Raw genomic sequence first — 25,341 nt, 5'->3', positions numbered from 1 at the left:
CAGTGATGAGCTCCTTTTATAATAAATGCTTGAAGTCTGTCATTTAAGCCTGTTAAATTATTTAATACATGCTGTATTAGTTTTATGTAGTACTAATGTCTAATCAAAATATATGAGGGAATAAATGAAACAATTTAGGAATATATAGTTACTAATGCAATATTTTCAGCAAAGCACAGCTAACAAAAAGAAATGTTTAATTAGAATTAATTGTGCTGTCATCCTCTAAATTTAATTTGGTTCAATTTTAGGATGACAGCGCTAAAGAACTTATTGTTGTCTGGGATGTTTATGTGTTTTATCTAAAATTTCTTTTTCCTCTCCCTCTGGAACTTCATGTTATTTCAGGACCTATTAAAAACCAGTGTCACTGTCTGAGAGAATACCTTGAAAAAAATTACAACTTTTTAGTGTACTGTACACGTTCAATTAGGTATATAAGTCTGAATGTTAAACAATAGAGTATCCTGACCCAAATAATCATCATAATTTTTCAAATCACATGATCTTGTTGGTTGCAAGGGACTTCCAGAGCTCATTTAGCCCAGCCTTCTGCTCACAGAAGATCATGTGGTAGCAGATTGCTCAAGGCCTTGTACAGTTGAGTTTGAGTACATCTCTAGGTGACCTCTGCCAGTGTTTCAACCCGCCCTGTATGGCACAGCAGCTCAGGGTTTATGACCTTCAGATAATTTGAAAAGTTATCACAGTGCTTTGCTCTACTTCCAGCTTATTTACACTATATTTATTCCTCTCCCTTTATACATAAATCATTAATCTCATTATTCTAAATTAGTTTTTCCAGTTCTCCTACCTGGGAACAAGGTTTAATGCCCAGAATTAAGGTTGTCCTAAAGGTGTCATTGTACTGGTGCACACAGGACTGGTAAGCCAGTTCAGAACCTGTGTCCTTGGAGCTTCTACTTGGTAGAGCAAGGAGCTCTCTGGATAGCTATGGAGAGGTGATCAAAAAGCCTTAAACCTTGTAAACTCCCACAGCAACAGCTTGGAACAGTAGGAAGTTCTGTAGCAGAAATATAGAGGAAGTTCTGTACCAGAAGTGCCAACCAGGAAGGAGTCACCAAATGTCTTGCTTGCAGATTTTTCTATTCTTTAACCATTTGAGTAAATCTCAGGAAAGGGTCTGAGAAATTATTTGACTGCAGCAAGTGGCTTCCACCTTCTTTCTGTGGCAAGTAGAAAATGTTATGTGAATCTTTCTATTGCATTTTCACATGGAGTTTGTGTCAAAGTGCTAACGCCATAATGCCTGTTGCTTCACAACAGTCCTGTGTGTGTTTTTCAGGAGTTTTTTCTTTTTTGCTTTTTCTTTCTATTTTACCAATGTTGTTAAAAAATAAAATCACAGATATAGGTCTACTTGCTGTTGACACGTCTCCTCTAAAAATTGCATTGTCTTGTGGATAAGGCAATAGTTGCAGAACAAATGGGAAGCACAAGGAAACACCTGAGAGCAGTTTACACACCTTTCATCAGAAACTTCTGACATCCCTGACTCTTCACAGGTCTTTTCTCCTACATTAAGAGACTTAAGAAAAATTAATAATGTCAGATTTTTACTTCGACTATTTCATACTTTTCTTATGTCCATCCTCTTGTAGGTTTTCAGGCCTACTGTCATTGAACATTGCTTTTCAATGCAGTATGGCTCATCTTTCCTATATAACTTTTCTGTGAAACTGTACCTTTTTTTCAATGTTTGTCCATTTTCATATATAAATGTTTAATATGTTTTCTACTTTGGGAAGTAACACTGTTGATAAGTAGGTATCACAAGCAGATTTTACTTGTTTACTTTTGTTTACCTGTGTATATTTTACCTTATCAAAAGTTGATTTGTTCTATTTTTTAATTATCAGTAGGGGTTTACAGGAAATGTGTGATGCTCCCTAATTCGTTTTTACTCTGAAGGTGACACATAATGGCACTGTCTTGTTAAATAAATCGTTCTCCTCCTGAGCTACCCTGGCCTTTGCTTCAGTCTTTGGGGAAATTATGGTGGGATGGTTTTTATGCCTCAGCAGTACAAATATTTAAACAGAGCATGTCCTTCTGAGATTTTTCTTAAAACCACTTCTTTTTTTTTAATCTGTTAGTCCCAAGTGCTGTGCCGCTTGAATCCATTCAAGGGAGTACCTTTGAAGAGAAGATTTTTCTTCAGTGGAGGGAGCCAGCGCAAACATATGGTGTGATTACTTTGTATGAGGTATCTAGAAATTTGCCATGTTTTATGTCTAGTTTTGATTTTTCCAAAATGCACAATCATAAAAAAATTATTATGTTTTTACAGTTTATGTAAAATTAACTTCATTTTAAAAACAGTAGCCATTTAAAAATAAATATAATGTAGGAGTGAATTACGCTCCACCATGTCCTCGAGTTACCAACTTTAAGAAACCTGCTGTATCTAGAGCCGTGATACAGCATTCTATCTAGTACTCTAGATCAAATATTTAAAACATCAAAAGACAGATCTTAGCAAGTTTGTTAAAAAATTAAGAGACATAAGACAGTGGTTACAGTCAATGTCACATTTAGATAAGCCTCATTATAGGAAGCCTATTGTAGTAGAAACAAGCAGGCATAATTTTAAAATATCTAGCTTTTTTAAAATGTAAATTCAACAAAATTGTATGTTGTTAGATGTCTAAAAATCACTTATTTTTCTCATGTGGAAGCTCTGCCTGAATACCTCTTAGAAAAATTGACAAAAGACTGCACAGATTAAGCTGTCAGACAGTAATCACTGTTAAGCTTCTTACCTGACCTTACTACAAAATTGGTATTGAAATGCTTTGTTTAAAAAAACCCACCTAAATACAGTGTAAAAGAAAAGTTAAATTGAATGGTAACCTATTGATACTGTTTTGAAAACTGCTTTATTGTAAGAGGATAAAATGTTATGAAAAAGTATGAATTGATTTTTTGTAAAGCTAACAACTTCCTAACTACCATGACAGTTGTCTGTGTTCAGGGATCAGAATGTTTTAATTAAGTGTTAATGTTGTTACTGTTGCTAGATCTATGTGCATAGAAGCACACAGTGGTGGGTCTGGTTTCTATGTAGGAGCATGCTTGCCTGTCTAATTCCACTGCTGAGGAGTACACCCACTGTATCCAGACAGTTCATCCTTATAGGGGTACACACACATGACTCCATCAACTGTATTGAGATAGGGAGATTCATGTGAGCAATATGTTACCTTAATTTCTTTACTGATAAAAGTTCAGACAGTTGGTGGTTTAATCTTCTGTCATCTGATAGAATTAGAAGGGTTAGTTGTGTGCTCCTTAAGGTACTTTGAGTTCAGTTTATGGATGAGGATTTGTAGAGGATATGCCTGTATCTACTGTAATAAGGTCGGGGTTTATCTGAATAGCACGAAAGTTTTTATTACTAATTTTCAGCACTTCATTGATGTATATTAGATGGCTCATATAAAAATCAATTTTCATTAGGTCAGAGGTTTTAGGAAATTGCAAGTGTTTAAGGTGTATAACATTGACACTTGAATATGTCTATATACTGTATTACAGGTCCTCTTAATTAAAATTATATTGAATAAGTTTAGCAAAAAAAAGTCAATTATCACTTTATATAATAAGGGTTTTGGACTTACTCTCATGAAAATGAAACTTTAAAAGCAAAAAGGAGGGGTGAATAATTTTTACTTTTCTATTTTTTTAATGGCTTTCATATTTTTAAATGTCTTTCATATTTTTAAATTCTCATTACAGTGCATATAAATCAGTAATTAATAGAAGAAGTCTGGATCAAGTTTTACTGTGAACTTACATTAACATTTCTAATGAAAACTAAAAATACTGTTTGACTCAAAGAAGGAAGTGAGGATACAATATACACTGCATATATTACTTAACATTTATCTTTTCTTCCCTCCAAATGAGAATTTGACCTAGGTACAATATAATAACCTGAAAAAATCCAAATTAGCAATTGTAATATCTAAGCTTCAGACTAAAATAGAAGCTTTACCCAATTTCTGAAAATTTTGCCTTAAGCTGCCCTTATCATCTTTTACAGATAACCTCATTCAGGGCAAAGTGTAATTATAGTAAAGTCAGCTGGAAATGAGGGGCTGCACTCCCTCTTGGTCACTTCTCAGTTTTTACCTGTTTCAGTTTTGCTACTGGTGCTGATCAAAACCAACATTAAGATGAATTCAAAATGTGACACTGTTAAAGGCAGCATCTTGAAGGAATTAACGTAAGCCTGAACCCATCCTTCAGAGTTGTAATCTAGCTGCCTCTAAGTCTCTGTATCTCTAAAAGTAATAACTCATACAAGTTACGACTCAGTTCCTGTGCCCCTTCCTGGGATTTGGGATTTGAAGAGTATAAGAGAGTAAGACAGCTTATCATAAAATGTCTGACAGCGCATACATCAGAAGGGTTTACTGGATAAAGATGCAATCTCTGTCCATCTGCTCAAGGCAGTTTATAACTTTCTTATTCTTTTGCAGATCACCTACAAGGCAGTCAGTTCCTTTGACCCAGAAATAGATTTATCCAATCAAAGTGGACGAGTCTCAAAGCTAGGAAATGAAACGCACTATCTGTTTTTCGGACTGTATCCTGGCACTACCTACTCTTTCACCATCAGAGCCAGCACAGCTAAAGGCTTCGGACCTCCCATAACAAATCAGTTCACAACAAAAATATCAGGTACTTGATCACAGAATATTTTTTTCTTATGATAATGAGTTGGGTAGTTCTTTTGTTGTTTACTTCTTTAGAATTCAACAAGCAGCAAATTGAAAAAGGGAAGAATATGAAGATATTCTTCCCTTTGACATCCCTGAAGATGTCAAAGTAACATATATTACCATCCCTGAAGAACTTCCAAGTGCTTAAATATTAGCTAGAATTTTGAAATTCCTGTTCTCAACTGTAACGTATCAGTCAAGAAACTCCTGTGGATTACGTGTTTGCAGCCAGTGCCAACTGCAGTTGCAACATTTAGCATAGGGTTTTTTTGGACCTGAAGATGAGGGTTTGATTCAGAGCTTAGTCGGCCTTGACATGATTCTAAATTAGAACAGTAACAGTGCTGGAAAATCTCTTTAATGAGCCATGAACAAGCGAGAGTAGAGCAGAGATGCTGTACATCTAGAGCTCACTTAGAAACTGTAGTTAGCTGCCAGGCTTCCTGTGTTCTAACAGGCATGGGGACTGAAGTGGATATGCAACTGTATGAGACAAGAACATCAGGACTGGTGGTTTTAGATAACAGCAGCATGCCTCTGTCACTTCTGCAGATCCTTGACCAATATTTCAAGCCCTCCCCTGCGGCAGAGAAACACTTCATTGAGGGGATGGAATACTATTGCATCCTCCAAAATGCTTATGTAATTCATGACAAAATGTTTTGCAAAGTTACGGTTGAAATCCCTTTATTCTTCACTTCTCTACGGTCTGCTTCAGAATTAAACTGGCAGTTCAATAATAAACTGGCCCCTTGATAATATTTATAGAAAATTGCCTTACCTATTTGTGGTCAACTGGGCTTTCCAGAAAGCATTTGGGTACAAAATCTTCTTTTTCTTTTACTCTCATTCTGTTTACTTCTCCCCCATCCCTCATTTTCTGTCCTCACTGAAAAAAAACTGACAAGTTTTTTATCAGAAATAGAATGATTTCTGCTATCTTATAATAGGAGAGGACAGTTAATGCTAGGTGGAAGTTATTGCCAGCACAGCTGTTTGTAGAGAAACAAAAATGTTGTTAATTTTCAAGTTAGACAATTAACTTTGTATGAGTTAGTTAGAAACATGAAAGCAACACTGATCAGTAAAGATGGAGTTTGTTTTCCATCCCCTTTCCTATACCAAGCAGAAATTTTCTCTGTCAAAAATCAGTCTCTGACACGGCAAAACTTGTTATGAGTTAGGATGATGAGAACACCCTTTATTAAAATGAGGAATGGAGACTACTGAGTGTGCATGAGAATCTGGACATTTTGGAATAGTACTGGATCTTAAATTGTTGTTTTCTAAAATGATGCGTCATGAACAAAAATTCACTAATGGGAACCAGCATGGCAGGAGTGCTTGAGGGTGAGGCAAACCTCCACATCTCCATGTGGCAAGGTTCTGCAAACTGCCTTTTCTGCACCCCACTCTCTCATTGCTTCCTCAGTTACTGTACTAACAAAACGTGTTTATGTCTTGTCGATAAGTAATTAAAACCAATCTGTGGTGAATTTAAAGTAGAAACAAAATCTGTGTATTTTTAATGACATTAAAAAGTTCGACTAGCATTATAGCTGTTGAATTTGGAGCCCTCTTTGCAGTGCTATTGGGTGTGATCTCACTGTCTCACTGGAAAGCTTTGAGGCTCTTTCATGTGGCCAAAGTTCTCCATTTTGGAGAGATGTGAAACAGAACTTCTGAACATTTCTGGATGAAAGGTTTCACTGTTTTTTAGAACAGGTTAGGTGCAACTTGACCAATTTTTGCATTGTACTCTGTCTAATTCTAGACTGCATTTTCTTCTGAATAAAAACCTTTGAATTTCCTGTCAAGTGTTTTGAATAGAACTCTTGTGTACTGGAAATAGTTGCTGCATTTCATTTTACTATTAGATGAATATTTCCTGTTTTCTCTGTTTATTAATAAGTTCTTTCTTTACATATAGGCAGTGTGGAGGAGGAAGAGTCCTAAAGTAGACAAAGAGAAATGGAGAAGAGAGAAAGTAGCCAGGACTAAAGATTATGACTGGGAGAACCACAAGTCATTCTGGCACAGGAAGACAGTCTTGGTCATTGTAGGGACACCAAAATTAGTAAAGAGAGCAAGTAGGGACTTAGGACTCATAAATTAGGAAAATCAAAAGACTTGCTAAGATGTGGGCAGCAGAACAAGGACAAGAAATGACAGAGTATTCAAAAAGTATTCAGAGTCCATACAGCTTTTGGAGTTACAGTTTTGTGTCCATTCTTGTTTTCAGGATGGTCAGGCTGAGAATGGGACATCACATGAACAAGTTCTGGATATTGAAAACTGCAGTGTCCTGAACCTTTAAAGTAGTGTTTGATAGTATGACTTAAGTGGTACCCAAATTACTGAAAATTATTAGTTTTAATGTTTGTGCCTTTTATCGAGAATTGTAAACAGAATAAAACCCTCTCAGCATACAAGGAGGTTTTTGAAGATTATTTTTTTTTTATTTGTGAAACATTTCAAAAATGGTGAATAGCAATGCAAAGCAATGAAGATTTTAATGTTTTCACAGACCTCTGAGGAATTGTGGAGTGTAATTCTTAACACAGTCCTTACCTGGATATGTAGGGCTCTATGAATAAAGAGAGAGAAATTCATTTACCTTTCAAGTAGATGCAGATAGTGCTGGAAAAATGAAAATTATTGGAAAATACACTGGAAAATAATTTCCTAGAGGTTGATACTATCTGTATGTAGAGCATAATACACTCTGTTGGTATGGTATATGCAAAGCGTCCAGTAAGATGAAACTGAGTGGAGAAAAACTAAATGAATCTTCGGAAGAATCTTCTAAGGAAAAAGTCTTCTTCCCCACCAAACATGTTTTCCCTTTCAAGTGGGAATTAGTTTAGGGAAGTTAATTGCCCTGCATTATTCCTGCAGTCAGAAGAGAGCATTACAATGACCACTTTTTGCTTCTCTAGCCTTTAAATCTGCAAATTGTGCATCACCATTAACAAGTGAACAATAAGGATGCAGCAGCCTGTCAAATAACCAATTAACTGAGTAGCCTTCCCTCCGATGTAATGATACAAATGTGAGTAGATGATAGCAGTGAAGAAAGCAGCCACAGTAAAAGGCAGTAACTGAGGCATAATTTGTTTTAATCACAACTGTAAATCTTTAATGAAGACAGTTTGCAAAAGTGCTGAGTGGAACTTCAGACTAAGATAAATTCTTGTCTTGGTGGACAATAGATCCAGGACAGTTATAGCACTAGTTAAAATTCCAGGAAAAACAAATTATGAGAGTACATCCTGATACAGCTGTCATACTGGGAAAGCTGGGCTCAGTTTCAAAAACAATAGTCACTTCAGCATGCACATTTGCAGATGCTGTTCTTAGGACAACTTTTCATTTCCAAGTCATGGAATCTCAATAGTTACTGCAAACTTACTCCCACTAGTATCTGTTTCCTGTCTTGAAACTGGAAGTGAGCTGGTATTTCTTTCTTTGGGATTTGTTGGGGTTTATTTTCCTGAAGCTATTTAACAGTTGTCTCACACTTGCATTGTAACAGAAAGGATCTTAGACTTGTAGTATGGTCTTAGTATTTGAAGAAGCCTTTTAAATTGCATATTCAAATAAAGATACAGCTCTTGAAAGAAGAAATACAGGAATAATGATTTCTTTTTTGCCTCTTTTCTGTTCTTATTCTAGCACCCTCTATGCCACCGTATGAACTTGAAACACCTTTGAATCAAACTGACAGCACTGTGACAGTCTTGCTGAAACCTGCACAGAGCAGAGGCGCTCCTGTCAGGTACTGGGGGAACAATTCTTCATGAAATTAAAACCCAAATTGATTGATTTCTTGAACATATTTTCTGGGGATTTTCTACACAGCAATCAGTGTCTAAATTCATGTCTGTATTAGCTCTAATTAAATTAAATAACTGAAGAAAATGAAAGTGCTTTGATGTTGAGTGTTCGTGTATTGTTTAAAGGATTTGATCCAGATGCAAGTGGCTTGTTCTTTGAAGATAAGGAACAAAGCCATAGTTCTGTTGTGTGGGTGGCTTCTTTAAGGTAATTGCTTACTGCAGTGTTATAAGTTCAAGGGCATATCACATTTTTTATGCTGAGCTACTGTCTTTAATATTCAGTTTTTTGTTTACTTCACAGATTTAAGGTAGTCAACTCTTAGTAAGTTAGCCAATTTAAACAGTATGTACCGTAACATTCATAAAGTATTTACATTATTTGACCATGATAGCAGAAATAAGAATTTAAACAAGCAACCTTTAAAACCAGTGCCTTGGATTCTTCAGTGTTTTATAATATCCATTAATGAATTTCCAGTTTTTAGAGGTTTATCTCCCTGCCAGATACATGGTATTGTGTAAGTTCTTCATGATTGGAATAAAGGATGCCTAATTTTCAATGAGGAAGACAGAGAAATGGTTAGATTATTTTAAATGAGAACCAGTAGTGAGCTCAATACTCTGAATAAACAAAAACAAAGATGAGAAAGAGATTATTCACAGCTGTAGGATGTTTTTCCGTTTGGCTGATTGTGTATCCTCCTTAATTCTTTCATTACTGTAGGAAGTGTTTCCATCTATACTGAGTGGCTATCATATATTTTCATCCTGATGCTGAAGTTTTTGATAATTTCTCTTCATCTGGGAAATACAGATCTGGTATGCTCATATATGCATGAATGCAAATAGATGTTCTTTGGGTTTCTTCAGAATATTCATACAATTAATACAATTATGCATTTTTACTATTAGTTTTATATATATGTACATAGGTCTGCATTTTGGAAATGCTATGCAGTCATTCATTCAGACTTTTTAAAAAGAAAATGTAGCAGAAGTCTGAACCACCTGAGAGAAAAAGCAGCAAATATTAGAGCACATTTTATGAAAACTGATTTAGCAGGTTAGATTAGAAGCAGAATTATTTGTCTGACTTCATCTCACAAAGCTCTAGTGTAGTCCTTCTGAATTCAAGCATCTGAAAATTATACAAGTTGGAGTCATTGTTTAAACATGAATGTATTAGGTTCTTAATAAAAAAATGGTTTCATTCTTTTTATCTAGATTGTGAACTAAAGATGATTGGCTCCTATAGCAGTAGTGACATAACAGAAACTTCACTGACAATAGAAAGGAGCTCTTTAGGAGATAAAAGTGTGCTAAATATGTGGATGAGTGGTTAGGGAAATAGGAGGAGAGATTTAAAGTGACTTGAAGTTATAGAACTGACAGATGAACACACAGCAGCAAATTTACCGAGGTCCTTTGCAACAGGTCTTAAAATAAAATGAAGGCTGACTGCAAACTTAGCGTGTAAATGCTGAGTGAAGCACAGTGAAAATGAAAGTTAGAATTTCTTAATACTTCTAACATTTTATAGTACATTCCACTCCCAAGCACACTGCTTGCAAAACACATTCTGCATATGGATTTTATCATCTTAATCTGTATTCATTGGGTGTTGAAAGTTTAGTCATACTTCATTTATCGACACCACTAGGCAAGATGCCTTGTATATTGATTCTGCTACAGCTACCGGCTTGGTTAATGCAGATACCTGAAACTGCTCTAAACTTTCAGTGTAAAAGACTGTTGTTATTTTATTGATCAGCACATCAACCATGACACATAAAATTCTTCAATTCCTGAGATGGAAAAGGAGAGCACAAATTCTGCCATTCACGTCAACAAAGCTGATACCTGAGGTCATTCTGAAGTCTGGCGTTTTTCCTGTGATTAAATTCTTTTTGTCTTATTAAATAAGAAGAATCCTGATATTTTATGCCACTTAGAAGCTGCACACAATCAGCACAATATCTAAAGAGAGAAGGTGCAATGCTGATTGCTTACATGTTGAGTCACAAAAACAGACTTTATAGGAATGTTCAGAAAGCTCTGTTTGCAATGATTACGTACACAGTAATCATGAAGGCCAAATTGCATTCCAGGTTGTTTTAGAATAGGACTGGACATGATTGAAATGTATTTTGTCAGATTTTTAATATAGCAAATACTGCTTGCTTTGTCTCCAGTTTCAGGTCCAGCATGTTTGATGGCTGTTGCTGTCTTTGTTTCAAGGAGATTATTTTGGAATTATATATGTTTAGAGCAGTAATGCGTTCAGTAATGATGAATGCATGTATTTCTTTAACAGCTGGCTAAGCTATTTTGACTTTTAGAATGATTGTAATTTGGAAGGCTTAAATGAAACCAAAAAATGTTTAATTTAAGATGATCCCTTTGTGGAAATTGTGTAATATATGTCTTATTGCAGATACTTTCTTTTTTCAGACATTTGAACTAAGAGTTTGTAAAGTTTTGAAGAATTTGCATAAAAAGCATACAAATGCCAATATATTTTCTATGAGGGCTCTTCAACATCTGTTCAGGGGTACTCACTCTTCCAAGGCAATACCGTTTGTATGTTTTACTTCTCCAGGGCAAGTTAGCCTAAAGTTTAGAAGACTCTGGGGCCAGATTTTCTGCAAATGTATAAATTGGTCAGTGCCATACACTCAACCGAGGAATGCTAATTTATTGCAAAGATCTGGCTCATACACGGGAATGATAACTGTAATGCTTGGTTACTGCATGCATTTAGTGCTATTTATACATTCATCTGTATTAGAACTTTAGATTGTTTGTCACATTGCATTTTATGAAAGGTTCTTGTGACCTTCTGTGAAGTTGTCTTGCAAGGTTTTAGCTTCAGCAGGAGAATGAAGTTTTCTTTGTTGCCCCTATTTCTATTCAGTCTTGCCATGATAAAGGTCAAGTGTTTCCACTTCTTTTATCTGTTTACATAAGCAGCAAAATGTTTTCCCCATACCACCCTCTTCCTGCTATTCTGTGCCACATCTTCAGAAAGCTGTAATAGTAAACATCCCAGAGATTTTGGCTCAGATAACTCTGGAACTGCCTGGTGATAACAAGTCTCTGTGAGGAGCAGACTTGGGAAAGGAGCAAAATGGATAAGAAAGAAGGCAAGACCATCCAGGCTCTACTCTGCCTCATGATCTGTTTTTCAGATCATTTTTTATACTACATCATTACAGAGTTTGGCTCAGCTGGATTTGCCCCATTAAACTTTCAGGCCAGTTAATGGCCCATTCAGCCAACCTTTCTGCTCCTACAGTCGCCACAGACATTTGGTACTTTCCTATTCCATTCTGAAATGAAAGAACAGGATGACCAAATGTGTCAGCTAGCAAATCCCTGAGGATGCAATACTTGGCATTTGGGACACCAAAATACTTCCTGCTCTGAGTGCTCTGAGTACCTGGGATCAGTCCAGCAGCATCTGGGGCTGCAAAGCCCAGGTAGGATGAGAAGGAGAGAATTGCAGCAATTGCCAGGTAGTATAACTTAAAAGTATCTTAAGGAAAACATGCAGAAGGAAGCAAATAAACTTTGAATTATGTGAGTTGAAAGCTGAGAGTGAATGCAATCTGTGTACTCTCCATGTATGTCCTTTATCACCTGTTTCGACTTTATCACCTTTATCGACTTCTTCCAGTTGCATAAGTAAGAACTCTACTGTGAAAACAAAGAAAACATCTCTACTTGAAGTGCTTAATTTTGAAAAATACTTTTAATCTCTCTACCTTGAAGAAGTAGTATTTATTATACTTCAAAAGGCCGTAATGAGATAGTAAGTATTTTGCAGTACAACTGGAAACTACCATAGACATTTCAAACTACATGTTTTCTAAAGCAATAAGCACTCCTTTCTGCTACGCCATCAGAGGGACACATGTGATTGCCTAAATTTCACAAAAATGTACATTTCTTATTGACTTATCCAGACCTTTAAAGGCATCATGTAAATACTTAGTTCATTGTCACAGCTGGAATGGTTGTCTGCACATAGTCCCTGACATAGGAACAGCGTGATTCACAGGAATTTGAAATGGTGTAAAGAGACCTTTGTCAGCCCAAGTTCAAGGAGTACCTAATTCGGTATGTGGCTTAGCCATTTCAACAGTACTCAGAGTGTAATAATTTTTAAATGGATGACAGAGGACACCTAATTCCTACCCACTGACAGTAGAAGGATGGAGTGAGTTAATCTGAGGGGGTTACCTTATATGCAAAGACTCTTATGTAATGCAGCAGTTCCCCACAGAACCACCTCGTGCTACACATGTAGCAGAGGTCACAGTTGCCTTCCCATGCCTGCCACACACATTACAGGGCACGAAGATTTGTCTTAGGGCCTCATCTCTTTCCTTCGGCGTGACTGGTGCTGTGAGGATCAGCCTTCCACGTCTGGTCTCTGCTCTGTTGCTGTGTCCACTCCCTTCCTCGTAGGCTGGCAGCAGGCATTGGCACTCTTGTGCCACCTAAGTTAGGTCATGCAGCACTGCCCATCCACTTCCATATGAAGAAACAGGGTCATCTGAAGCCTAGGAGAGTTTTTTCAGGATTCTCCAATCTGAGAGCCTTCCAGAAAAGTCACTGCCTACCTTGATTCTTGAAATGTACTAGCTTTACAAAAATCACTCAGTCAAGAGATCAGCAGTTTTGATTGTTTCACTGGCAATCAAGAAATTTAAAAAAAAAGCCAAACTAGCAAGCCAGGCAGGCTGTTTGGAAACATATGCAGTTATCACTGGAACTCAGAAAGCAGCAGGGTTTCAAACACTCTGAATACCAAAGTTTCAGGATACTTTCTATCACTGTGAAAAGTCCATGAGACACTTGAATTGCTCTTGTGAGTATGCTGTAGCCACAGGCCTGGGCCTCAAAGCTGCAATCCACTTCTCAAAGTTCCTGATATTTCTGTCTGAGTTTCTGTGTTATGTAGTAAGAGTGCAGCATTAGTTCCTGGTGTCCCAATTATGAAGGCAGACATCATGAGTATAATTATAAATTCAGGATACGTGAGCAAATGCGTTTTGAAATGGGAGAATGCTGATTGGCACAAGAAGAGATGTTAGTGTTCTCTGTGGGCAAAAACATGGCAACAGCACATGCCAATAAAGATATTGCAATATCTGCATTTTTAGCTATGTCCACTCCCAGTTCCTGCCTTGCACATTATGTAATGCTAGCATGTTTTTGTAATTTCCTTCTATTCCCAGTGGCATTACATGTTAACACAGCAATGAGAAAAAAGAAAATCCCATGTAGACACAGCTGAGGAGAGAAGTATCAGAACTGTACATTAATCAGCAGAATTTGGAAAGCTTCCCAATAAAAGGAAAAGTGAACTCTCACCTTTCAGGAGCTCACAGATAAAACAGTCTGGATATTAGGTGTATTTATGATAAAGAAATGGACATGTTGAAATAATGTATGTTTAAGTACCATTACTAGCTCACTAATATTCTGGACTGCCATGTTCAAAATACAGCCTTTCAAATTACTTGAGACTACAGGATCTAAAGAGCATGAAGGGAACTCTTTAATTTGCTTGCTACAAGCAGCCTTTCTATTGCTTAAGGGTCTGTAAACATAAAGGCCTGAATTGTGTGCTGTAGGGTCAGCTCTTTCCAAATCATAGTTTTACAACCTGTAAGGCAGCCAGTGAAGTTGTTTGAGGATGTCTGTGGTAGAGAAGGGATTGGGTTTTATTAATGCCCATAATTGTCACTTCTTTATAGCAACAAGTATAATTATTTACAGCAGAAGGGTCAATTTCTGTTTCATTGAAGGAACAGTGCAGTAATTGCTTATGCTATAAAAATGCTGTAATTCTTTTTTGTTATGCAGTAGAACTTGTCCTTGGATTTTTTTTTTACTGTGACTAGAACTAGAATTTATGCTACCCGTTGCCTGGACATGTGTGGTGCTGCTTCACATGTCCTGTTAGATTGTTCTGAAATTTCCATGTTCCTTTTACTGTGCCTTCTCACATAGTCCCTGGGTAAAAGGAGTATTGATCCTTGATTTCTTCAAGTACTAATTTGTCTCACTGAGAACTCAGCATGTAATGACACCTGTCATTTAGCAATTAATAGAAATTAATCCATAATAAGTAAAGCAAGCTAGAGCAATTGAAGAATAAAAGAGAAAAAATATTATTCCATATCTGTGAAGAGATTAATTTCAGTTTCATAACTCACTAATACTTTCTCACAGATTTTGGTTATAATTAACAACTTAAAATTTGCTGCACTGTTAGGAAGCTCTATTCTTTTTTTTTTTACATTCCTTCTACATGCTGTCCTTACGTATGTTGCAGTGGAGACCATATCTTTGTGAAATCCCTTATGATAGTCTTCTCTGTATCGCTTACCTCACATTCTGACAGCATGATAGTCCAGTTCATCTCTACCAGTTCTTTGTTAAGATCCTTTGAAGCACTGGATTTTTCCAATCTCCCTTATGAAGGATGAAGTCCATCAAAAATTCAACCAGTGAATCATTAACTCATGGAACTCACACCTGTTTTGCTGGCTCTGGATTGCCAGCTTAAGTCAGAATTGATAAAACATGTTTTTCTTAAATCTACTTACTAAAATGGACAGTTCAGTCTTTGAACAGGGTCACTTTCATGATCCCTTTGAGAGGGATGGCTACTCAATGCTCAGATTAATGTGCTTGAGCTCAGACTTTAGGTAAATATGCACATATTTATCAGTGAAATTGGTATGTCCAGTACCATTCTCTTGTACTGAGGCCAACTGGCTAAAACCAGTCCATATTCATACTGAAGAGCTCTCAGGCACTAGGACCAGGACCCCTTAACAGATGCCATTTGGGAACGGGCCCTGATTCATGTCTGGGAATTTTGGGGACAGTGGTAGCTGGCTGGTGCCACAGCCCTGCTGGGGACCTCGTCAGCAATTTAACAGGGAGGACAGTGTTGCATAAATAGCTTAGATGGATTTTAGGCAGCTCAGTGTTAGCAAGTCTGAGCCACCAGCCTGTTTTCAAGTATCATATGTTTCCAATAAAGCAACAAAAGCCTCTAACTAGAAGTACAAAGTTCCTGAAGCTCCTCTCAGGCAAAAAGAGACCTGAAGTCCATGTTCTTTTCTCATGGAACTTGTGGTGTGCTACAATTTACATGGTATTTAAATAAAAACAAAAGTAATGGACAGAAGAAAGAGAGTCTCCATTTGATTAGACAGGTTTCATCATGTACACTCTCCTAGCCCTCTGATTTTTCTTGTATTTGTGTTTTCATGCTAGGCCAGCCTCAGCAGGAGACCACAGTAATGCTGTACAGATGGTTGGGGTGTGGGAGCAGTGTGGTGAAAGCCTCTCAGTTTGAAAACAGCATTTAACCCCAGCCTCTGATTTCTGCAAACCTGCTGGAGTTGTTAGGTTAGTGTGGAAAAAGCTGGTATAAATGTCACATCTCTCCTGAGAGAGCTCAGACACTTGTATCTTAAGCAGATGTAGACCTGTACAGTAAAAATCCCAAATAAAGTGTATTTTAGGTCTTTAAATGTAAGCATCTACTTCTGTCTGAGTTCAGGAAGGTCTTCGATTAAGAGCATTGATCATCCTGTGGAGACAGTGTGAGAAGTACAATCCCACCTTCGTGTCAGAGTAGCCCTCTGGAGTTGTGGAGACATGTTTCTCCCACTGAGTGTGTAGCTGGCTCAAATGTCCTTCTGGGTGCTTGCCTTGAGAGAAGGAGGTGTTTAATGTAGGGACCACAGTGAAGGAATTATGAACGTCAGTGGAAAATACTGCATTGCATGATTTCTGAAGGAGTACTCAGTTTAAACATACCCAAGTTCAAATGTAGAACAACCTGAGCATTCCTTGAAAATGTAAGAAAGAGGTGCTGCTGCTCTGTGCTTACTGAAGTGTGCCAGGGATTTGTTTTCATTTTACTGCGTGCTGTGGAAGGACTGAAGGCATAGTATGTGGGCCAGTTATATTTCCCTGGTGGTTGTGGAACAGGATTATGTGTGGATGTACTTTGTGGAGACACTTCCAAGTAATTTTCTGGCAGCATCACATGTATGTTGGTCTGTAGCCACAGTAGTGAGTGACCCATTCTAAATTCCTGTAAAACTGTGGTTAGGAATTGTCAGGCATGTATAACCCATTGCTCTCTCTGGGAGCTTTCTCTGTTGACCTTAATGTGTATAATGTATGTCACTCCCCATATCCTTGTCCGTATGAAATTGCTGTAGCTTTTCATCTTAGTTCTTTTGTTTTTAGAAAGTGTCAGTATTTTGCATCTCAAATTCTAGATGCCAAAGGGAGGTGTCCCCAGGTGAAAAGTACGATGTCACATTTGGTCTTTGCTCACCCATTTGACTCAATGAGCGCTCAGGTCAGGCTTGCAGGTCATACTGGAAGCCCTGGCTGCTTGGCCCCTGCTGGTGCTGAAGCCTTGGCAGTGTTGCACATCAATATTTCTGTGCTCTAGCTATGCTTTAGAAATACTTTCTATTTTTTTGTGATTCTCAAGATTCAGTTCCTTTTCTTTCATAAGTATTTGAATTAAATTTGTTTTTCTAAGTGGTTCATAAGAGCTCTGAAACAGAGACTGTGATATAAGTACACGTTCACTGTGCTGTGATATAAGTACACTGTGTTCACTGAATTATCAACTGAGAAGTGACCCAGTGCCTGTTTTGTTTATAGATCTAAAATATAACACATTTTGAGCCATTTGACAGTAATCTTGCCTGCAGCACTGGATTGGTGTGTTGTACAGAAAATACTGAATAGCCTTCAGGATGAGATGCAAAGTTTGCCTTTTATGAGCTAATAAGAAGGATGCATGTTTTAAGATGGAAGCTCATTTTTGGAAATAACAAAGGGGAAGAAAGTGTGTGTGGATGGCTCACAGTATGACTGTGAATCATCAAAACACAGCGTGACTGTGAAATAGGCAAATAGACTGTACCCAGCAGGTGGGGTTTCCAGCAAAGGTGATAAGATATCAGCTCATTGTACAAGACACTGGCAGGACCTCGTGTGAGCTCCTGTGCCTTGTTCTGATCTACCAAGAAATACCAATGTACTGGCACTACAACAGTGGAGCGTTTTGGCATGCATGATCACAGAAAACCTGCATTGCATGTGAAGGAACCAAAAGAGTTCAACTTGTTTTTTAACTGGCCAGTTAAAGCCAAGAGAAGAATTGTTTATTTTCTAAAAATGCATCTGAGGAATAAACTTCAAAGGGGAAGGAGAGCAATTTTAGTTCAGAGACCATATATATAACTCTAGACAGTGGTGAATTGAAACAAGTATATGTACGTGTCAGGAAGGTGGTGCTAATTAAAGTCACACAGCACTATGGCACCAAAAGTACATTTTTCAGTGTTCTCTGCATGACAACCCCCAAAAGGGCACAAACTTTTGTCAAGGTTCTCACATGGATCAGAGGTGTCTGAGTGACAAGGCACAAAAAATCAACAGGATTTTAAAAATAATTTAGGTTGCAACACAGTAGTAATCAGTACCACTTAAACTGGCTTTTCTACAGATTCTTTGATAATGGTGCATTTCCATACTGCCACTGACCTTAGGAATTTTTCTTCAGTATTGTGCATTTGAGCAAGTTTGTATGAGCCCTTTATTCACTAGCAAACGTTAAATGGCTACATTAAAAAGAATTCTGTTGCTAATATTTAAAAATGTACAGTAGGAGGACTATGGTTTCTGGAACAAAGTAATCTGGGGCAATTCCTAGCTCTCAGTATAAATTTTTGATTGAACCATTCTAAACCATTGAACCATTTGTACTAAAGCGTTTTGAGCATGCATTGCAAGCAATCAAATAAATGCTTTTATTTGATACTTAGTAATGTTAAAGGAAACAAAAGGATAAAGAGAAGTGCTGCATGGAAAGAGGAAGAAAAGCTATAGATGCACTCCAAGGAAAACACTGTCATTCCCCACACTTGATGCTGAAGGAGTGTTCATTTTGCTGAATATTAATATGTAAACTTTCTGTTACACTGTTCATTTAAGTAGGAAAGAAAATCACTGGCATTTACAACAAGCATCATGACTCTAAAGCATTGCTAAGTAAAAGCTAATCTGCTCAACTGGATTACATTAAATGGCACAAAGAAACATTAGAGTCACTTACTGGGCTCTACAACTGAGAGCAGCAGCTCTTTAGTCAGGAGAAGTGTAAAAGCCTCAACCTAAAACAGCATCAGAGAGTGGTAGGATGGATGTGTAAGGCATTATAAAAATGTTGAATTTAGGGAGAAAGTTCCACAGGGAAATCAGATGAGGACAGATGAATTAACTGCATTCTCCCATCTGGAGTTGGAGCTGTTTTCAAGATTAGTGTCGTAGGGTAGTAGAAGCACAAGGCCAAAATCTCATCTGTATTTAACAGTTGTGCTAATCCTGAACTGTGCAGAATCTTTTATCTACAGCCAGATTTCCTGTGGGAAGAGCTGTACAATGTCGTGCTGCCAAGGTTTCTGTGCCACCTAATCCTACCAGAGTCATTCCCAGAGCAGGGAGGAGGAAGAGTTATACCTTCACTGACAGAATAGAAGGCCAGCCTTGTATTTATCCACAGAAGTCCTGAAAACTGGGGACAATGCCACAAAAACTGACTTGTGTTCTGTGTCTGCCTGCATTGTTTTGCACTGCTGATTAAAGTGCCCTGCAGAGCTTTTTTGTAGGGAAGAAAGAATGAAAATGAACACAGTAATCTCCGTTTCCAAATTGCTGGACCGGAACCCACTGCATTTAAGTTGTGGAGAGAGACGATAGCATTGAGAGGCGAGAATTCCGTTGTGGTTATTTTTGTTGTGGTCTTGCTCTCCTACAGCAGAGCCAGCAGGAGAAAATGTTCCTGTGCCTTGGGTGCTTAAGTGATAACGCTGGCCTCTGTAGTTGCAACTGAAGCACAGGGATGTGCTGCTTCCCACCAATTTTTCCATGAAAACAAAGCATCTGGCCAGGAGAAAATGGACAAATGAGAGCGCATCTTGAAGGACTGTAGTGCATCTGTTTGAGCTAGTTTCTCCATGCTCTACTTTGAATCCTCTCCCTGAATAGATGAAAAACTTCATATCCTCTGTGAGTGCTTTAATGAACAGTAAACAGTTTTCAAGCTTTGAATCAAAAAACCTGTTGAAATTGGCTTGTATATTCAGTCAGCTGCCTCAGCAAATATTTTTCTTCCTGTGCTGTACACAAACCAGCAGATTGCAAAGCATCTTTGAATAAGGGGAGAAAATAAGCATTCTCCCTCTACTTATAAACTGCTCATTTTAATATGTCTATTTTCTTCATTCCCCAGCTCAATTCAGTAGTGAATTTCCAGTGCACAGCTTTGTAGATGATGCAGGATATATTTAGTGTTAACAGTGTTATTAATCCATTAGCAGATCTCCTGCTCTAAATCCTACTGCTTAATTTCTGTGTAATATCCAGGCTTTTTGATCAATTTTCATGTGCGTGTTAATTCACATTCATAAATAAAAGTGGTGCAACTGGCCATAGCCATGCCCATGAGCATTGGTGCATTTGCAGACTGTCCACACCCCATGGACACTCTCCAGGACATAGTTACAGCATTGCAATAGTCTGGTTTTTAGCAGAAAACATTGAACTAGAATATCACTTTTAATCTTTATGATCAGTTTCTCTTAATATTTTTTTTTATTTCATAAACCCCTGAAGATATTTCAGCATACATGCAGATCTTATTGTTGTGATTTGGAATCCCTAAGCTGTTATGTTTTTCTTACCTTCTGCAAACTGCATTTTCTACAAGTTGGTGGAGAACAGAATGAAAACCACTGCTCTAGGAGGCAGCATCACGTATAACATGGATAAATTGGGAGTTGAATACAGGAGGCTGAGCAATAGTGTATCTTTATCATTTATGCATGGATTTAGATCTGAGGGAATGTTCCTATTCCTTAAGGACATCACATCATTTCTCCAGGTATTTTTTTCATTGTTCTTCTAATTTAACTTCGTGTAGCTATTGATCTTCTTCATGGCTATTGAGGAAGAAATCTCATTTGAAAGTGGCCCTGGATTTCTTTGAAAGTAGATATTACTTGGGCAAGTTTGCACGACTGCTGCTTTTTTGTGTTACTCCATGTCTTTTAACTCCAGTAGAGTATCCACCTACTCTGAAGACTGTAGAATGAAAACAACATACTATATTTATTTAAAAACAGATGCTTGAATCTCAGAACTGTTTAGTAGACGTGACATAACATATTCATTTAGACTTAAAGTACAGTTGCGTCTGTTAGGTGGGATTTGGCCTTCCTCTTTTCTTGAGAATCCATGTAAACTGCTCATTCAGACCTTGCTAGATCTATTTTCTACATAATTTGTGAAGACAGGGTAACACCATTGCATCATATTCTATAATAAGAAAAAAACCTAGTCTGTTTCTTTGCTGCTCCCTGCCTCACATAGCAGGATGGAACCAGGTGGAATCTGACAGTTTGGGTGCCAACAACTTTGCTGGAGCTGAAGGTGTGTTGTAATGAACCTTTACATTCCAGTCGTAAGCAATTTTCAAGCAGCAGTGAGCTGTCTTTGAGTATCAGAAAGTTAGGCATACACTTGCAGAGGTGATACTTCTGATTCTGATAAGATGGGCTGTGTGATCTTGCAGATTGTTGCATATTGGTTTGCATGTGTTCAGACTCCTGGAATTTTCTTTTGTATCTTCCTCATTGATCTGTACTGCAGTACCATTGTGCATCAGCATTTTCCTTCTCTGTGACAGATTGAAAAGAAAGGAACAGTCAGCCCTGACATGGCTTCCCATTTTGAATATTTCCTTCAGATCCTCTCTAACTTTGTTCTTTTTTAGACTAAATTATTTTAGGCAGTTTTGCTTTCTTTAATTTATTTTAAACTGTGACAAGACTTTACTCCTTTTTCTGTGCTTTCCTGTTGTTCTATAAATTGGCTTTGGCAACCTGAAAACTGGTGAGTTAAATGGTGTAATACTGCCTTATAAAAGCACTTTGCTTGCTGTACCAAGATACTTTTATCTTATACTTAGGAACTTATCGTTTTTCTGTGTTCTTTTTAAAAAGAAATTAAGCAAAGAACATAAAGCTGATTAAGAAGCTTTGAAATAGTCTTTGGATTGTTCCAAGTATCATAAATGTAAATTCATTGGAAGTCTGTTCTCTGGCTTGGTACCAAAATATATTGCCATAGTTTCAGCAAAATTTGTTGAAATAGAAAACAATGTTTACAGAGAACACAGTTCATCAGACAATGAGAATCTTATTTTATGATCTAATGGCACATTTTAGCCTGCAGTAATAGATAAGATTTCTTAGTTCTTACGATTCGCTACTAGGCATAGGATTTCAAGGTCATATTATTTGATTTGGACTAACTTTGGATCACAGTTGTGCTTGTTTGCAATCTGGTCACATTCTGGTAAGTCTTTGGTAATGCATCTGACTTCACACTCGGGTAAATCAAACAGATGAACAAAAATGTATGTATTAAGAAGTCTTAAAATAACTTATATTCCACTGCTGGTATTTTTTGAAAAACAAACAAACCAAAAACGAGGCTTTCTGAGATGATATAACCACATCTCCTTACAGTTTGGTTCTGAGAAACTGGCAATCTGACTGAAATGAAGACTTCTAGAATAAACTGCTAATTCTTGCCACTATATAAGGTGATCATTTTGCACACTGTAACTGATATCTAACCTTTCATTACAATTGCTGTATCCTTGTGCTTGTTACAAATTTCTAATTACTAAATTGCAGTGACATCAAAGAGAAATACTCAGATAAAGCTTTAAATTAGTTAAGTAAAAAAAAAAATCAGCAAAAGTCTTTTATCTTGACCTAATTTACTTGAATTTCTAAGCCTGATGTGAAGATTAATAACAGGTGGCCTTTTAGGGAGCACTCAGTTTGAGTCTAATGTTCTAGTTGTTCTTTTATTATCCCAAACATCTATAACTAAAAGATTTTTTCACCATGCCCTTTGTTCACAATGTGGGACTGTAATTGAGTTCATATTTCTCACCCAACCTTTCAGCTGTAATTAATATTTTATTATATCAGATTTTATCACTAAATAGCCTAGCAGCAGGGTATTGAGCCACACGCACGCTCCCACACACGCACACACACACAAAAGCCATAGTGACTTATTGATGCCAAGCAAGTTCCATGTAATGAGTTATGGTTGAGAGAACACAAAATAAATTCATGGTACCCAGCTAATATTCCAAAGCAATTTAGAACGGATCTTATCTTGATCAAGCCAGGACAAAGAGAAATTAAAGTTACAAGAATGAAATATTCAGTGTTGTGTTGTTATATCAGACATGTGGCATCTAACAAAAATGGTCTTTGCAAGACCAGCTATTAACTGTTTCCATTATTATATTTTATGAGCAAGACCAATTTAGGTCATATGCTCTTTTTACTGAGAGTTGCACACTGTCCTCTGAGCTCTGCTAAGCACAAACACCTCCACAGCATGACAAATGTGAAAATTTGAACACCTAAGTTGATTTGCTATTTGTCCTTTAAATGGGAATAAACCAAAATTATTTCTTTGTGCTACACTGTATATCAGGGGGATTGTGGGTGTTACTCTAAGCTATTCTGATGGAAATAAGATATTTTTAATACAAATTTTGAAAGATGGAGAAAGTCTTACCATATGAATATCTGTAAACAAGACTGGAGAGAAATACTTAATAAACCTAGGTAACTTTGATGATGGGTGGTTTTCATTATAAAAACTTCCCACATAACTTGTGACTGACTGGTATTCCTCTTCTCAGCAGGATTTTACACAGAAGTCTCCCACCCCCTCTGTCTCTCCCTCTCTGTCTCACTCTTTTTTCCTCTGCATCCCTCTTTCTCCCAATCTCCCTCTCACCCTCTTCCTTCTTCCCTCACTGCTTTGAATAGGTGATAACTGAAAGAAAGTACTCAAATTAAGAACAGATCAGCAGCAGGATGATACAGAACAAACTCTGCTTGTTCATTGGTTTGTTCATTGTTTATTAACAGCAGAAATAGCCTCTTGAAATCTATACCTGCAACCTTCTTTTAAAATTATTTTTAGTTGTTTGTACACAACAAAGTTGCTTAGAGAATGAGTAGGCACTTCTTCCCCAGGGGAGAGCTCTGTTGCAAAGATGAAGAGCTAAGCCTCCTCTCATGGTCAGGAGAGGACCTGCAGTGTGTTTCTGGCTACAGGAAAGTGTGGCCTTGCTGTGGTGGGAAGGATGGCCCAGGAGGTCAAGCCCTGGGGATTGATGCAGATGTGAGAGCACAGTTTTATTTCTGGTGAGGGTAGGGACAATCTGTTTAGCTTTCTGCAAGTCAATATGTCATGCTTTCTCCATTCCTGTATCTTAAGCTAAAATAACTGGAAATACTCTAAAGAAAAAGAGGAAAATATACCTATTTACTGATTGTAAACAGGTAAATTACCTGATTATAAACAACTTGGCATTGGCAGGGAGTGGCATAGTAAGCAGCTGAATGTATAGCTCACTCTCTGAAAATTATTTGTTTATCTTTTATTCAGTTTTTCCATGTTGACCACCAGAAGATCTAGTGCCTTTGTGAACTGTTTTGTAGACTTAGTAACCTCACAGTCTCTGTGGTTTGCATTAATTTTAAAGGCAAGTTGTGAGAATATTATAAAGAAGGTAGGAGACATCCCTGTTTTGTACTGCTTGGTAATGAAGTCGGTCTCAAAGCCCTGGAGGATCTAAAGCTTTGGGTTAGTTCAGTTTAGACCAGCATCATTGAAGTTAGTGATATTGCTGCTGGGGTTTAAATTAAGAGCATAAAGGCTTGTGGAGTGAGATCAATAGTATCTGGTTCCTAGAGGGACTGAGTCATTACTCAGTAGGAATAAAACTTTTCACTGGTAAAATGAAGGAAGGGAGTACTCCTTGTCTTCTGTGTGCTATATTTCATGTCCAAGATTAGAATTAAACTTTCTGACTCATAAATAAGTTAAAGTTTACACCTAACTTTTTTCCTGGTTTCCTAAGAAAACAAGTCTTAAATATCATCATCTTGTTCATCCGCCTGTATGTTCCTTCCTTCCCTCATTAATAAAGGACCTCTTGGAAAATTTCAAGCAATGTTTGAATGTTGCATAAATATTGAGTTTCTCACATACTTTGGCATCTCTTTAAAAACCCAGATTGGCATCTGAAGGGTTAGGCTGTGTTAGAGTATGAGTTAGTTCATTTTATGTGGGCCATCAGCAGAGAGCTACAATTCATGTACCAGCAGGCCAGGATGGAGCCCAGAAGCAGCTACAGCATATCTCTCCTCTTTTCCAGCCAGTGTTGGGTAGATACTAAAAGGAGCTGAGCATATTGAAGGGGGGAGCTGAGTATCACAGATGACATGTGAATAGAGATGGGATTACAACATTCTGGATTTCTTGCAGTAAAACTTGTAGTGTGTTAGTCTATTTATAAGTCTTTGATGCATCTTCTGTTTCAAATGGCCTTTAAAAAACCCAGTACCTGGTCAATGTAAATGGGATATTTTTGTCCCTTAAACATTAAAGAGCTGTCAGCAGAGATGTTTTATTGTTGCCAAAAAGTTAATGGTGACATACTTATCAAAAAGATCATAAGGTTATGTTTACCAGAGTTATTTATGGAAGAAGCCAAGTGTCAGTTGATACAGCAATTAAAAAAAATGCTC

At 37.4% G+C, this 25,341-nt stretch overlaps 1 protein-coding gene across 12 annotated transcripts in view; it reads left to right on the top strand.

Moving 5' to 3' along the window:
• The window catches only part of PTPRM (protein tyrosine phosphatase receptor type M), a 441,163-nt gene that overhangs the window by 229,722 nt on the left and 186,100 nt on the right, over positions 1–25,341 (top strand). For all 12 annotated transcript variants that reach the window (XM_064433927.1, XM_064433947.1, XM_064433884.1 and 9 more), the window contains 3 exons: positions 2,118–2,227; positions 4,506–4,707; positions 8,424–8,526. In XM_064433927.1, the coding sequence (XP_064289997.1) occupies positions 2,118–2,227; positions 4,506–4,707; positions 8,424–8,526 (415 nt within the window). The remainder of the gene's footprint in view (positions 1–2,117; positions 2,228–4,505; positions 4,708–8,423; positions 8,527–25,341) is intronic.

This window comes from Passer domesticus, chromosome 1, assembly GCF_036417665.1.
Source record: "Passer domesticus isolate bPasDom1 chromosome 1, bPasDom1.hap1, whole genome shotgun sequence".
NCBI classification, from domain to species: Eukaryota; Metazoa; Chordata; class Aves; order Passeriformes; family Passeridae; genus Passer; species Passer domesticus.
This window is presented reverse-complemented; position numbering and strand designations above follow the sequence as displayed.